The sequence below is a fragment of the Falco cherrug genome, chromosome 1, assembly GCF_023634085.1.
Source record: "Falco cherrug isolate bFalChe1 chromosome 1, bFalChe1.pri, whole genome shotgun sequence".
Lineage (NCBI taxonomy): Eukaryota > Metazoa > Chordata > Aves > Falconiformes > Falconidae > Falco > Falco cherrug.
The window spans coordinates 127,749,106-127,764,780 of record NC_073697.1 but is presented as its reverse complement, the minus strand read 5'-3'; the positions used below and the strand labels follow the sequence as shown (position 1 = coordinate 127,764,780).

The following is a 15,675-nucleotide window of genomic DNA, read 5'->3' as shown; positions in this document are numbered from 1 at the left end:
GCTTGGCAGTGCTAGGTTAATGGTTGGACTTGATAATGTTAAAGGTCTTTTCCAGCCTAAATAATTCTATGATTTTTGTCTAATAAAATAAATTACTTCTGCCTACTTCACCTTGCCAAAGGCTTACTAGGGTAGCAAAAGGTTGACTGGCCATCAGTGTTATCCATGGGTTCTTGCATCTTGAAAGTTGACACAACTGGAGTTTAGTTTCTGGTTTTGTTATCTTGTCTTCTTGATCCTTCTTTAAAGGATGCTGCTGTAGCAATGGATGTAAAAACACTGTCATCTTGCAGTCTTCACTATAAAGATAGCATGAACAACTGCTGATGGCTCAGTATGAACAAAGGAACCACAACTGCATTATACTTACTAAATGTAAATTTGCACATATTGCTTACTCTGTGAGATGCAGTGTAACTCTGATAGTACTTCATAAGAAACCTTTAATCTTTCAAATTTTCAGACCTGAGTGCTTGATTAGGTATCTCTGTTTCAGTTTCCAATGCTGCTTGCAGCTGTATCTGCATGTAATAGCTCTCAGTAGGCCTTATGTGCTAGAAACTATTATCTTTTTCTTTCTTTCTGAAACATACTATCTATATTGAGTTGTGTATTTTGTGTGTGTGTGTATATATGTATTATTTGCACCTGAATTGGTGGTGGAGGTGTTAAGCAAGGGAAGGAGAGGTCATACACAGTCATTTCCCCTGTGTATTAGTGAGGCCAGCTGCTGGGGAAACCAAGAAGTGACTGAATAAAAAACTATAAAAGGAACTTTAGGCAGAGATAGGAAGGGGTAGTGTGCAGGTTTAATGTTAATGTAGGTGATAGGTGAGGACAGGAATACAAAATGAATGTTTAGCAGTAATGTGGGAGTAGAAACATAAATAACAGCAGATGTTATAGCTTATGGGGAAGGTGTTTTAAAGTGCTTTGTTGATGTAATGCTTATACCATGCAAAATGTTAATTACAAATTTTAAAAAAAACCCCACAAACAAAAGAACCACCCAAAAAAAAATCTACACAACTTTATTATTTTGTTTGATTCTGGAGCTGATGTTGTCACTTCAACTGTATAAGGGCTCCGGATCTTTTAAAAAATTAGGTTATATCAGGCTGTCATTAGAATTCTTAATTCTTATTTTCCTCCTTTCTAAGGTGAAGCTGCTGACCAGAGAACAGGAGGCCCTCAAAGAGACTGGAGTGCAAACACCAGAATCACAGCAAACAGCAGAATGTTTTTATTCAAGACTGGAGGAAGAAAATAAGTTCAATGATTTTGTTGCTGTGAAAGATACTTGGTATTGTACACTTTTGATTATGATCAAAATAAACTGCTTTTTACAGACTCTACCACTCCATAACACTTTCAGTTTACTTTTCCACACATACTCTAATTTTAGCAACAGCTTGGGATAGTGTACGTGAATTAATTGATCTAGTAATATATATTGTTATGACAGAAAGAGGTAGCAGTTTGTATGAAATATTTCCAAAGTTGCATGGATCCAGGATAATTCTGCTACACTTTTTCTGGATGTAACCTGTCTCACTTTAAAAATAGAATTTTATCTTAGAATTTTTAATGGTTCAGTGGTACCTTCTGCCTTTACTGCAAAAAGGAGTAAATATAATGAAAAAATTAGTTCATCCCACTTCTAGAGTGTGCAGCTGGTTTTGGGATGTCATATTCCACATACTTGGCTTGCATCCTGTAAGTCCAGTTGCTTCAGTCACAACTTCATACTTTCTCAAGCTTCTACAAACAGGTTGTAAATATAGTGACTGAAAATAACTCATTCAAATGAGAGTATTATTGGGGGTTTTATCTTTTATGTTTTTACTCATGGCTAATTCAACCTTAAGAAACAAGACTTACTCATAGTTCAATTTCTGTTTCTTCTGTTTTATTTTAATCCTTTATATCCAAAAATTTGGTTATATTTTGAAAATTTACATGTGGGTCAATTTCATAGAATAAGAGCATTATACAGCTATTACTTGCATGTCTCCTTTTTTATTTACTCTTAGCTTTGAGTTTTCTATAGGTGCTATTCAGTGGCTTTTTTTCTAGTAAGTTGCTTCTGTCTGATTTTAAACCTGGCCTTTGTTTTTGTGTGAGTGCATGCTCAGGAAATTAATCTGTGAATGGAAACTGAACATTCAAGGAAGCATTTTTGTTCCATGGATTCGTACAGTCTCATACCTGGGCCATAGCTGTCTTTCAGTTGTTCAATTACTGTGAAGAGTATTTTCAGTATGGCAAAAAAAGTGTGTTGAATAGAGTAGCTCACCTATTAAAATATGAGTAATCCTAAAAAATCTTCAACCTAAATTTTTAGGATCACCCTTATCCCATAATTAGGTGAAATACTGTTCTTCTTTGTGCTAATCACAAACTTAAAGTTCTGTGATAAATTGGAGTTAAACTCTCTGCAGTGGTATAAGAAAGATTCAGCTCTGGTTCTAAGTCCAACTAAATAGTGGCATTCTTAGTTTGAAAAACAACTGCAAAAGACCTCCTCACAACCTGTTCCACTGACAAGCGGATATTGATTTCTGTTTCCACTGTTTCTGACAACGATTCTTTGAATTTGCTCAAACCAAGCTAATAAAGTAAATCAACAGTACTAAAAAATAATGTGCTTGTGTGGCTTGAAACCTCACTTGATTTTGTCTCTCTGCATACTCTAGGCATGAAGAACTAGCTCGTGCTGCCAAGGAAAAAGATGTGATGCCAGCTTCAGTGAAAGAAGCCCAAGTCAGTCAATTTAAAAAGTTGAAGAAGCAGATTAGAGAACTGCAGATGAGACATAAAAGTCTGGAAGTTGAGCTGTGCAGAAGAGAATGGAGTCATAATGCTTGTTTAAGAGAGAAAGATGCTCTTATTAGACAGTGAGTAACTTGAGTTATCTTGTTTCATAAGCTGCGATGAAAGAAATTCAGAAAATTATACTTACTGGTTTTGTGCCCAACTTAGGTGAAAAGTTCACAGTAATTCATGGTTAAACATACCACACCTGGAGTACTGTGTCCAGTTCTGTCCTTGCAATTGAAAAAAGACACGGACCAACTGGAGAGAGCCACAAAGATAATCAGAGGGCTGGAGAAACCTGCCCTATGAAGAAAGCCTGAAGGAGTTTGCTCTTTTCTCCCTGGACAAGGTTCAGGGGGACCTCTTTACAGTTTTCTACTACATACAGATGGCTACAAAGAGGATAGAGGCACTTGTTTCACAAGGAGCGATGTGGAGATGACAAGGGTCCATGGGTACACGTTGCACTGGGAGAGGCTTCATCTCAATGTAAAAAAGAATTTATTTTTTGTTACAGTGAGAACATCTGCCCCAGGGACATGGCAGAGTCCTCATCACTAGAGGTTTTCAAGACACAATTGGACAGAGTACTAGATAATCTCATCTAGGCTCCCTTTCCCCTGAAAGTTTGGACCAGATGATCTTTCCAACTTGGGCTGTTCTGTGTTCTATATATATTAGTAGTAGTGCAAGAAAATTTGTAGAAAAATGTCAATATATGCATATAAACATTAGTTGTATGATTGACATTATCAAGAAACATCTCCTCAAGGTTTAACAAGAAAATGAGGTCACATGGAAGAGAAAGTATCTGAGAACCTAGAGGAGCAGCAACACACCATAAGAAAAGAGCTTATTCATGACCAGCCTGGAGGGAGGCAGCTGCCAGTCCAAGGCGGGCACTGGAAACTAAAGAATTGCTTAGGTGGCCTGCATTTTGTATGGGTGGAAATGCGAGGTTTGCAATATGCATTTGGATCATGAAAAAGTCCCTCTGAGCTCCTAATTTAAAAGGAAAAAAAAAGTTATTGAACAGTTTTATATCCAAGATTGCATCATGTGCTTTGTTAATTGTCTTAAACAAGTATGTATTAACATGGGAATGGGGTTGTTCTTGTATGTAGACTTCAAGAAGAAATTATAGCACTAAACCCAGGCCAAGATTCTCATCTGATCAAGATTTCTACGGAGTCTGCCTCTAAAGAATTCCAAATTCAATCAATGCATAGACAGGAAGAGAAGTTGAGGCACAGCTGGCCAAATTTCAGAAAGATGCAGAATGGTAAAGAAGGCTAAGACTTTTGTCTAAAGTAATTTACAACCAATCATAAGACTATCCTGAAGTCCTGACAGCTTTGTGTTTTAAAAGCTCAGCCATGTAACAATTTAACCTGTCCTGAAAGCCCTTACATTCTGAATATGAGGTTTGTCTCATTCTGTGCACCTCCTGTCTCATCTCTTTTTCCACAGTGTGTTTTCAATGTATGTATATGCAGCAGCCTTTGATCTTAGGAATTTTACCCTGACAATCCAACAACTTTAGTTCCTAGCTCTTTGTATCTCATTTCCTTTATCAGCAAATTGGAAACATGCTGTGGATGGTATTGCTGAGAGTGGAATTGGTGTTGAAGAGCAGCTCATGCTGCTTGAACTGAGGGGACCTCCAAAGCTGATTCTAAATACCCATACAGATGAACCCTAGGAGACTGCTGAGCTCTAAGCAATTAAAATGCTTTTGTCCAATAAAATACTTGAGTGTGATAGGATAGAATAGGTATTTGGAGAACAGAACAAGGAAAGAAGATGAGGACAGCAAATGAGGCTGAGATTAAAAAAAAAAACAAAAACAAAACCCAAACCAAAAACCTCAAAGCAAAATGAACACCACCACCAAAAAAACAAACCAACCAACAAACAAAAAAAACCCAGCCCAAACCATCCTCAGTATTTATCCTGCTGAAATCTCAACAGCTTTGCTCTGTGTATTATAGATATCAACAACAACTGTCTCTGGCAGCTGAGCAAGAATGGATTCTGGAACACAGTAAAATGCAAACAGAACTGGACTGGCAGCAGCTTTGTGAGAATGTTGGAAGTAATCTGTATCAGAAATCAGAGGAGCTAACCCAAAGCCTGTCTTCAGCAAGAGAGCAGGTAAGAATTTGAAGTTAACACTGCTTAGGAACTATCTGTTGCATAAAGACCTATGGAGTTTTTCCATCATGGTGTTTCTCAGGGGAGGCATGACTTCAGTCATCTTCAAAAATCTGTAAAACAGTAACTCTGGATTGTGCATAGCAGTTTTCTGTATTGTGCACAGCAGTTCATCAAATATATTTGATCAGAGATCAGATTAATTTTCATGGACAGTCTCTAACAGCAGCATTTTCTCCCTTGTAATGAAGTCAAGTCAGCTTGAGGGGTGCCACTGCTTTTCTCTTGGCATTGTAGCAGAAGAAAGCTCTCTCTGAGGAGGCCCAAAAAAGAGTTTCAGATCACAGTACCACTTGAATTCTATCAAGGGAACTATATTAGTCCTGGAAAACTCAGAGTAGTTTTGCATGGAAAAAAAAATATTCTTAATTTGTGAAGTGTACAAGCTTCTGTTTCTGAAAAATGAAATACATGCTTATTGTTCAAGACTGTTACACAATGGGCTAACAATAATTCCGAATGACTAGTTGCCTAGTAAAGTCATGGGTGCAGAGGAAACACTTGTTTATTAAGTTCAGAATGGAGGCATTTACTCTGGTGTTTTATTTTACCATTGTCTTCCCAAAATGATTCATAAGCATCAGTAGGTGTAGCATAGGAGCACATCTGAAAGATGAATTGACATTGTCCATTTTACATAGAGAAGATGAGACAATGAAGCCAAATGATTTTTTCTGTGAAGGTGTTTTTTGTCAGAGCCAAAACGGATATGCTTTAAGTCCTTGTCCTGTGATTTAAAATATCTGTTTATTTCCTTCCTTTCTTTCCTTTTTTTTTTTTTTTTTTTTGATCTCTACACCCTTTGTCCTTGAGATACTGATGTCCTGTGCTTTCTCTCCCTTCCTAGGTTGAAGCTGATCCACAGAAAACAGACCACAGGTTGCATGAAGTGAAGACTGTTCTTTCTGCTTTGACTGCTGAGAGAGAACAGGCAATACATGCATCCTTTAATCACAGTACTTTACCTGAAGGGGAGAAACAGGTTAGGCAACACTTAATATCTTGACTTGAATTAATTCACTTTGAGATGACAACTTTATGGGGCTTGTTTCCACTGGACTTTTTGTAAGCAGTTCATGTGTTTCATATGTTTAAATCAAAATATAGACATATCTAGCCTGGAATCCACATAGATCAGGTGTTACAGGCTTCATTATGGCCCTGATCCATTCCTCACTGGCAAAAGGAGCAAGCTGGATGTAGACATTTGCTCCAAAACAGGATAATGTACTGTACTGTCATGGCACGTCAGAATGGGAAGAATTAATTTCTAGAATGTTCCTGAGGAAATTTAGGGTAGATTTTAAAGTTGTAAAGTTAAAATTTTGAGGCAGTGCTTCAAAATATCAATTTGCCAGATGGTAAAATAATGTCTTTTATTTTACTATCACAAACTAGTTTTCCTTTCATTGCTGCTTATTAAAATGCATTTATTTTTAAAAGCCATTCAAAATTGCAAACGTAATGCTGGTTTGAAGCCGTGCAGAAGGATAATTAATTGCCAGTAGAAAATTGTCTTTAGTAAAGGAATGAAAGTAGAGACTGTCCTGCAGTGCACCCTACTGGGCAGCTAGATGCTCAACGGTGAGCTGTTAAAAAGAGTTGTTAGCAGACCTTGCTGGTAAGAAAAAAGCAGTATCAAGCAAGCCTAGTGGTTTCTGAATGCAGAAGGTGTTGTATTCAGAAGGATACTTCCTGAAAACAATTTTTATAATAAGTTAGCCAAAAGTAGACTGCTAGCAAAAACTTACTGTGGAGCAAGTTGTTTTTCAAATTTCAGTTCAAACTGGACTGATTTGCATATTGATTGTTGACATACCAAGAGAATCAGGGTGGGAGAGGGTTTCTTCCTTTACTGTTCACCTTCACTGTTGTCTTCCACTGTTACTGCCTGTACTATTCTTGGCCAGACTTTGTTTTCATTGTTACAGTTTTCTTTGTGTTAATATACTCTGCCTCTGTTTTGCGCTTTTGGCCTGTAGGATAAGCAGTACCGATCTCAGCAAAATCATTTTTGTCTCCAGTTTTTGTGAAGGGCCATTGTTTAAAAAACAAACAACAACAAAAAAACCTATTATTCTTACCAGAACCTTTTCTCTTAATTTTTCTGTACAAAATGAATTGTTAACAAACAGAGGGGGGAAGTGATTACAAGTTTAAAATAGATTCCTTAAAGAAGGAATAGTATGTTGTCTAGCTTCTGGTTTAGACAACTGAGGCAAGAAAGATTAAAGTTTAAATATACCCTGGTACAGTATCTTGAGCATGCAGGTCCTTTCTTCACATTGGTCTGGGACCCCATCAGGGTGCTAGAAGTATTGCAGTAGTATTACTTGGCCTTTAATTAAGCTTTAATTAAGCAACAGAGATATGAAACACACCAGCCTGGAAAATCTTGCTTGTATGACTCGCATTTTGAATATGACTTAGGTCATGTCTGCGTAAGTGGAGCATGCTAATACCATACAAGTGCACAGATAGGAAAAGATTGCTTACGGTAATTCTGGATGATTATGCAGTCTTCTGTCTAGACCCTTTTCCACTAGCAAAAATCTGGAACAGTTATATTTCTCATGTTCATGTGTGTGTTGCAGGTTGAGATCAGGTTCTGGGCCCCAAAATTCAGACAGGCTTGGGTGATGCTTCACACCTTTTCAATCTCCCTTTTCCCTCTCCTCACCTTAACAGCCTTGGACAGATTGTAAAAGTTGAATAAAGATTATCCTCATCTTCTGCATACTGTGTTCTGTTAGGGTAGAAGGAGCCACAGCAGAAAGAGGCTGTAGGGCAGCTATTGTTTTTACGACAGAGGAATTTAATTTGAAGGCCAGTTAGTATTCCAGATCACAAGCACAGAATAGACTTATGACTGGCAAAAAAAAAGAGGACTGAAGAAAGTGGGGAATGATGGAGAAAACAGAAAAGGAGTAGTGTTTGAGGCTGTGCAAGGCATAAATGTTGAGACTGAAGTATTTTGCTGACACGTCCTATGCCCAGGGCCTCATGGATTGCCTTTCCCTCTCAAGAGGCAGAACTGCTGCTTTGCAACAGTTTAAGGTTAGGGTTGAATACAAAGAAACAATATTGGGGCTCAGAAACATGAACTAGCAACATTTGATACAAATATTCCAGACACATTAGATGGTCTTTTCCTTCTCAAAAACATCTGGTCTGGATGGTCTGCCAATTAGGATTGATTTAGTGTATATGCCACATTTGCAGGGCTTTCTAGTGTTCCTGTACCAAATAGTATCTGCATCTCTTAAATGGCTAATGACAAATGTTTCCATCAGCTAAAGAGGGTTTTACAAGGGTGGAATCTAAACTCTGCATTCTTTCTTTGGATGAAACCACAGTTAGATTAGACTGATGGCAGTGTAGTGTAACTTCTTTAAAAACATTTGCAGTCATGCTTCGAATGAAGAAATGGCAGAAGGAAATAATGTCAGGACCCTAAAATCCTGGTCTTTATATCCTATTGGTTCTGCTAGATTTTTTTCCTCAAGATTGTACTAGAAGTTCAAGTGACCAGTGTTCTTGAATCAATGTCTGGGTGTTTGTGGTTTTTTAGTCATATTTGTTTTTCTTTTTCTTCCCTCCCCAAAGTTGCAAATTTGGAAATTAAGGAGGCACTTGAGAGGAAGCGTTTCTGTATTTGTCCCTTTCACTTTATTTTTCCTAAACATATGTTGCAGACCGTTGTCAAGAATTGGATTCTGGAGCTAGCAACCTTTGTTGTAACAGAATAAAGCAGTTCTTAACATGTGGTCTAGAACGTTTCCCATTCTTGTCCTGATTAGGCCATCACTTCATTCACGCAGGAAATGTTTAGTTTTCCAAACTAAAACTTCAAGATAATCTTTAAGGCTGTGTGCAACCCATGAAGAAAACACTGAGTAATTTCAAAAATTTGAGGAAAAGACTGCTTCTGGGACGCATTACTCTACAAGCGAGCTGCTCATATTTTACTAATATAAATTTATTTTTTTTTACAGTAGTTAAAGCAGCTTTGGCAACATGGATTTTTTCAGCCTCTTCAGTTCTGGAATAAGAATGTGTCTGCTCATCAATTCATACTTCCACCAATATAATTCCAAAAGTCAGTCTTCAAGGCCTTTGTGAAGGCAGAGCTTCAGTCATTTTCTGACGAACATTCCACTTACACTGTTTGCTGTTAGCTTATCTGTAACTAATGTGCAAAAGGAAGACACTGCTACTTATTTTAGAATTGAAGTGCTTAGGGGTTTTCTAGATGTTGTCCATTGCCTGGGCTGTCTAGATGTAATCCATACACTCCTTCCCCTTTTCCACATTAGCGAAGGATGTCCAGCCTCTTTATGTTCTTGTGAACAAATTATTTCCAATGACGCTTTCAAGAATTTGGCAGGTGAGAAAGAGGACTTCTGTTGAGCCAGTAAGTTCTTTAAGAAGATGAGTTACCCACGTGTGGTGGAGAGAGAGACACAGCATGCTTCAGAGAGCAACACTGGTAAGGCAGAGCCACCTCTGTGGCGTGCCTTCTCCCCCATCTTAGATTCTCATCATAGCAACTTTTTCCCTGGCAAATCCCCAGAATAATCAGATTTCTTTCTTTTCTTCCTATGGTTCTTTTCTCCCAAGTCTGTTCGTGGATTGAAAGTATTAGGATCTCTGTGTTATGTTGTGGAGAGAATGTGTGTTGCTCATTAATGAAGGGTTGTTATTGTGTTGTACTTTTTATTTTACAGATACTTCAGTATGATGGTGAAAGTTCTCTGAGCAAAGAGATTCCTAATTTGGAAATAAAAAAGCTGCAGGAGCAGAATGCCAACCTTCGGGCTGCTATTGCACAAATGAGGAAAGAAATGGAGAGTCTTGATGAGCAGACGTTGTCCTCTCATCCTCCAACAGAAAACAGACAGCTTGCAGAGCAAGGTGACAGCTCTTGCCACAGAACTCTTAAGTTCAGTTAAGGAAGTGTAGCAGTCGTGGTCACAACCTATGAGGGCTACCCATTCCATGGGTGTGTAAAGATCATGATTGTGTGGTTCTCAGGATTCCGCAATACACAAGTACATAGAAGTCTGAGATTCTAAGAATTCCTTTATTACAAATTACTACAAAGCTATTATTAACAAAACCAAATACACACACACACACACAGAGTAAGTCACTACAAAATTACCACTAGGAAAGCAAATGTCTCCCTCTCTCTCTCTCTCTCTCTCTCTCTCTATATATATATATATATATTGAAAGAGTAAAGCAAATATGTGTATATTACAAGTATTACAGAATTCTAACTAGTGAAGCAAGTAGTTGGAATCATAGAATCACGGAAGGGTTTGGGTCGGAAGGGACCTTAAAAAGTCCATCTCGTCCCAACCCCCCTGCCACGGGCAGGGACGTCTTTCACTAGACCAGGTTGCTTCATGCCCTGAACAGCCTAGCCTGGAACACTCCCAGGGTTGGAGCATCCACAGCTTCTCTAGGCACCCTGTCCCAGTACCTCACCATCCTCATTGTAAAAGATTTTCATAGGAGAGGTACTTGAGCCCTCTGGTCATTTTCATGGCCCCCCCTCTTTAACAGGTCCATGTCTGTCTTACCTGTGCTTATGCCTATAAATATATTATGTGAGATGTTACTGGTATGACATTCACCCAGCTGCTCCCAGAAGTGGGGCTAATTGATGATGGGGGGGAAAAAAGGTCTCACTTCAAAGATGGTCCACATCACTGAATCCAGAGACAGCCCAGAGTCCCCAGTCAGGGTCTGGTCTGTCTGGGAGATTGCATGCAGAGTAGGTCTTGCAGAGGGGCTCGTTTTGCATAGGTAGTGAGTTAACTTTTTATACCTTTTTGGTGTAGATATGTAAGTGGGCATAGGGCATCAGTTCCAGGTACAGTTTTTGCCACCCTTTGTTTTCCTGGAAGAAAGTTCAGTTGTCACAGTTTCTTTGTCCTGCCTACTATGGCTGAGTGCTAAGGAGATAACCTTCTTTGATAGCATGTTTACTGAGCGGCATCTACGTTGGCTCTGTCAGGAAAGTAGAAATTAAAAAACACCTTATTATTAAAAATATGTAAGGCTTTCAAATGAATCCCTTTATCAGATACTGTCACACATTAGGTGATTTTTAGCATCTCTTAGAAATGTTTCAGCATATCGTGTCTTGCACTCGCATTTTTACTTTTTTTCATTATCCTTCATGGGAAAGTCGAAGCTGATAACATAAAAAAACTCAGCCCAAAACTGCAGTAGGTATGTCTATTACAACTAGATACGTTTTGTAGTAAATTTCTGAAAATTTAAGTATGGTTTTGATTGGATCTCATGCAGGCCTGTTTAGAAACAAAACTGGATTTTTTCTTCATAAACATTCTTGTGACTTTTGGAGATCTGGAGAGGAGAGGAAAGGATATCGGCTGTAACTTGGCAATGAAGTAATCGGCTCTGATTTGTTTTGCGTTTTTAAAAGAAGAAAAGGCAAGGTATAGCTTTTTCAAGGAGATTTTTTCTTCTGTGGAACGAGTAGCCCTGTGTTTAGCACCTTTTACAAGTTATATAAGTGCAGGTAGATAGCTGCTTTATATATCTCTGTGCCTCATCCATGTAAACATTTAATTTCTAATTGCTTCAAACTATTCTGGAGCCACCATGCATTGTTTTCTGTATTTCAGAAAAAATAAGATGGGTTTGTTGAAAGCCATTTTGTTGTACCAATTGTTCTGCTGTCATTATGCTTCTCTATTTTCATTATGCAGTGAGACTGATCTGTGTGTTACCAGTTTGCAGAATTAGTTTTAAACTGTTACTTGTACAGTAGAGTGAAATCACAAGCTGATTAAGTGTGCAGGCGTTTTTAGTAAATATAGGTGTATTCTAGTTTTGTTGATAATGAGACATTAATAACCAATTAAAGCAAGACCTCTGTTAATTTTAAAGAAAAAAACAAATTCAAGCATGTTTTTTTGTCACAGGCAGATAAAGTTAGTCCACTGTTTTTTGAAGACATTACAGTCCAGTAAGTAAAAGATTTATTGCTGCTAGAGTTTAGCAGCGTCCAAGAGAAGCAATAATCTTTGTCACCTGAAAAATGTAAGTTTTCAGAAATGTATCATCCTGTTTTTTTTATGGCTGAAATAGTTTATTCAACTAAAATAGTCTTTCTTATATTCTTTTAGAAAATGTATGGAGATTATGTTCAATCACTAAAAGAGATTATAATGTTAAATCTGAAATTTTTAAGATATAAACTTGGAGGGGCACTTCTAGTTTCTAGCAAGTCATCTGTTCTTTCCCCTGACTTGTCCATATACATCAGTATGTTCAAACTCACATTTTTACTGGAACTAAAAGAAGATTTTTTCAGGATTAACTTCCATTTATTGCTGATTTTTTTTCAACTGTGATTGAAAGAAGCTACTGTGTCTTAATTATTCTTGTTATACTCAGTATTGCCAGTTTCCCAAGAATGATTAAATAATGCAGTATTGGGAGAAATAAAAACTTCTCTGTGCTCCTTACCCATGAATCAACCTTTGTAATGCGTCTTCTCTAGTCACTTCTGTATTTCGTAGCTGGCTGATGTTTGCATATGGTGAGACTGTACTATTTTTTCCGTTTCTTCAGCTCTGTTTACAATATATCTACTGAAGTGGTATACATGTATATTAATGAGACAAAGTTTTGAAGGAGCTGTTGCTATGAAAGCCTAAACTCTGTATAAATACATATATATTCATATTATACTTTTCTTCTCTTTTAGGTTCATTGTGCACAAACAAAATTTCAGCTGGAACCACTCTGAGCAGTATCAAAGTTGGCTCAGCTAACCTGGATTGTACAGAAAACCCAGACACAGAAAAGGTATGGAGAGGTTTAAACTACCTACAATATCTGTATGCATATGTATGTGTAATTAAATACACTGCATATTATTTTTGATTGAATAAATATTAGAAACTGAAGCAATAAATGCTTATGTGGTCAATTAGTAATGAGTATAAGTTAGATAAGATCCAGCAACGTGGTTTTTTTCGGCCAAACTTATGCTCATTCTTTCTAGGGAATAAATTTTGACTAGTCATTCCCTGGCACAAGTCACTCCCGATATTTCAAAGCCCTTCTTGATTTTTTTCTTTTCCCCCTCCGCTTAAATTGCTAAACTGCTGTGTATCACCTCGTCGAGTTTTCCATTGCAAACCAAATTTAGTCTTTTTTAAAAATACCATTAATCCTTCGATACGCCTTGTAATCAGGTGGATGGCGATGAAGCTGCAGATGCCGTGTCATTGCTGGGTTCTGACGAGAAGGTCCTGCCAAGCCTGGGCTGAGATGGACGCGCAAGCGGCACCGCTCGCCGGCCCGGGGAGGGGGGGGGGGGGGGCGCCGCTAGGGGGCGCCGCAGCTTCGCCGGCCCCGGGCCCCGCGGAGGCGCCGATCCGCGGGGTCCCGCCAGGCACGAGGGGACACTCCCTTGCTCTGGGAACGTTTTTACTCCGTTCCAGGTTTTACAGGTGTTGTTGAAAGGGTAGGAACGGTATCGGCATTAAAGTGTGATGGAGGCGTCTCTCGGAAAAATAATAAAGGAATTGAAAACAGGGACAAATATCTCATGCTACAGATGTGCTGCCCTTCCAGTTTCCCAGCAACTTTATGGTGTCATAAACAGAGTCTGAAGTAAGACAGGTTAAAGTACAATTAAAAAATAAGGGGTTTCTAATTTTCAACTAATCTCTAAAATCTATCAATATCTGTTTCATGCCTGAATCTTACTGTTAAGACACACCAGTGGCTATCTAAGTTAAAGAAAATTTAAATAAAGCTAAGTAATAAATAAAGATGAGAGGTGCTGACTACATTAAAAGCTAAGAGCTTTAAGAACTGAAGCGATATCAACGTTTAAATAAAACTTTGGAGCCTTGGGAACCTTGTGTGGAAACGTGCACAACCCACCAGGCACAGAATAATTTTTAATCTTAGCTGTATCTTTTTGCTGAATATAGAAGATTTGTTTGTTCCTGGTGTCAAATCATATTTAGGAAACCATTGCGTGCCAGTATAGACCACACAGATTTATTTTTTCTCTTTGGCCACTTCCAGAAGTAGGTGAAAACTGTATTTTATACCAACTATACTTTTCTGTTGCAGAAAATGTTTTACAAACTACTGCCCAAGATGCATCTCATTTTCTTCGTGTTTCTTTAAGTGGAGATGGAGCCTTAAAAGAAAAAGTAGAAAGTGGCTTTGCCTTGGAGACAGTAAGATAGGAACTGAACATTCTTTGTGCCAGAGGTTACTCCTTTGCTGCATAATGCTAAAATGTAATTCAATGCTCAGGGCTGAGTATTGAGAACAAGAACGTTTTTCAGGCAGTGATATGCATCTTCAGTGTGAAATGCTCAATTACTTGTTCTTTAAATGTATAGGCACATAGGAAATAGCAGATGTGCAGGCCAAAACTTGAACATAATGGTGGGAGCTGTAGTTACTGCTATCTTCAGTGATGTTGAACTATCATTTCCTGTCTGTTTCTGCTGTCTGCTTTGTTCCTTCTTCCTTGGTACATAACAAGCCTTCTTAGGCACAGACCAGCAGCTGGAAACAGCCCTGAGAATATCTAACAAACAACAGGCAAAACTTCATTAGAATTCCTTACTGGATTTTCAAAGTGCTTATCTTTTAATGTTGTTCTACACTGTCTATGTGCTTCTTACATTTATTAATTGCATGGTAAGGATGTACTTAAGGCCACGATGAATTACAGTCAAAAATATTTCTAACTTGGGGAGTTCAGAGTCTGTTGAGCAAAAATGATAACTAAACATGGGGATGTAGATGTGAAGTCAATAGAGAGCCATAGTGATAGTTTTCTTTTTTCCATTTAATGTAACAGTGATTCTGGGACCATAACCTCAAAAAGATAGACTCCACAGCTAAAATTTAGCTAAAGAACAAGAGGAAAGCTTACAGTGGAAACTAGTAAAATAGGCATGTAGACTTTTGCATGTATGTGTATCAGCTCTGAGGAGAGTTTTTCCTCCCACCTTCTTTTAGTCCCTGTTGTTTCTGTGTTTTCTCTATTTTGTATTGTAGGGTTTTACTCTGGACATGGATCTAAAGGTAAAAAGATTTCTGGCTTCCACTCCTAACTCTACACTTTATAATCTGTCACCTGAAAAAAAAAAAAAAACTTCTAATGCTCTTGAATGCTTTTCTGAAAAGTTCAGGAAAAAATGAAGTTTAAGCAAATGGTATTCCTGCCGCAGCCACGTGATGTGCTTTTGCCTCTTGGTACAGTGAAGATGGTACATAGTGCAACACCCCATGGTGCCATAACTGGTCATTTGCCTTGACCTCTCCTTATGTTAAGCCTCATTGGGTTACTTTCACTGTTCATATGATGAGGGTAGAATGTAATATTTGGGGGCTGCTTATATTAATTGCTTTGATACAAATTGCTCTATGTACACCATTTTTTCTTCCACGTTGTTGTCTTTCTTCATATTTTTAGATTCTAGTTCTGCACTAATTTCTCCACCTTTATCCTCCATAGTGTTTGTAGACCTGTATGCTTTCTGCGCATGCTCTCAAGGACCTCCTCTTTTATGATAAAACTATCCAAATAAATAAGAGAACAGGAGTTGCATGACACACTAA

At 38.1% G+C, this 15,675-nt stretch overlaps 2 protein-coding genes across 2 annotated transcripts in view; both read left to right on the top strand.

Moving 5' to 3' along the window:
- The window catches only part of FASN (fatty acid synthase), a 101,376-nt gene that overhangs the window by 21,494 nt on the left and 64,207 nt on the right, over nucleotides 1-15,675 (top strand). The window lies entirely within an intron of this gene.
- CCDC57 (coiled-coil domain containing 57) overlaps nucleotides 1-15,675 on the top strand; it is a 42,589-nt gene that overhangs the window by 10,873 nt on the left and 16,041 nt on the right. Inside the window, exons 3-9 of the mRNA XM_055697822.1 lie at nucleotides 1,161-1,303; nucleotides 2,697-2,897; nucleotides 4,809-4,971; nucleotides 5,879-6,013; nucleotides 9,759-9,945; nucleotides 12,782-12,882; nucleotides 15,112-15,138. Of these exons, the coding sequence (XP_055553797.1) occupies nucleotides 1,161-1,303; nucleotides 2,697-2,897; nucleotides 4,809-4,971; nucleotides 5,879-6,013; nucleotides 9,759-9,945; nucleotides 12,782-12,882; nucleotides 15,112-15,138 (957 nt within the window). The remainder of the gene's footprint in view (nucleotides 1-1,160; nucleotides 1,304-2,696; nucleotides 2,898-4,808; nucleotides 4,972-5,878; nucleotides 6,014-9,758; nucleotides 9,946-12,781; nucleotides 12,883-15,111; nucleotides 15,139-15,675) is intronic.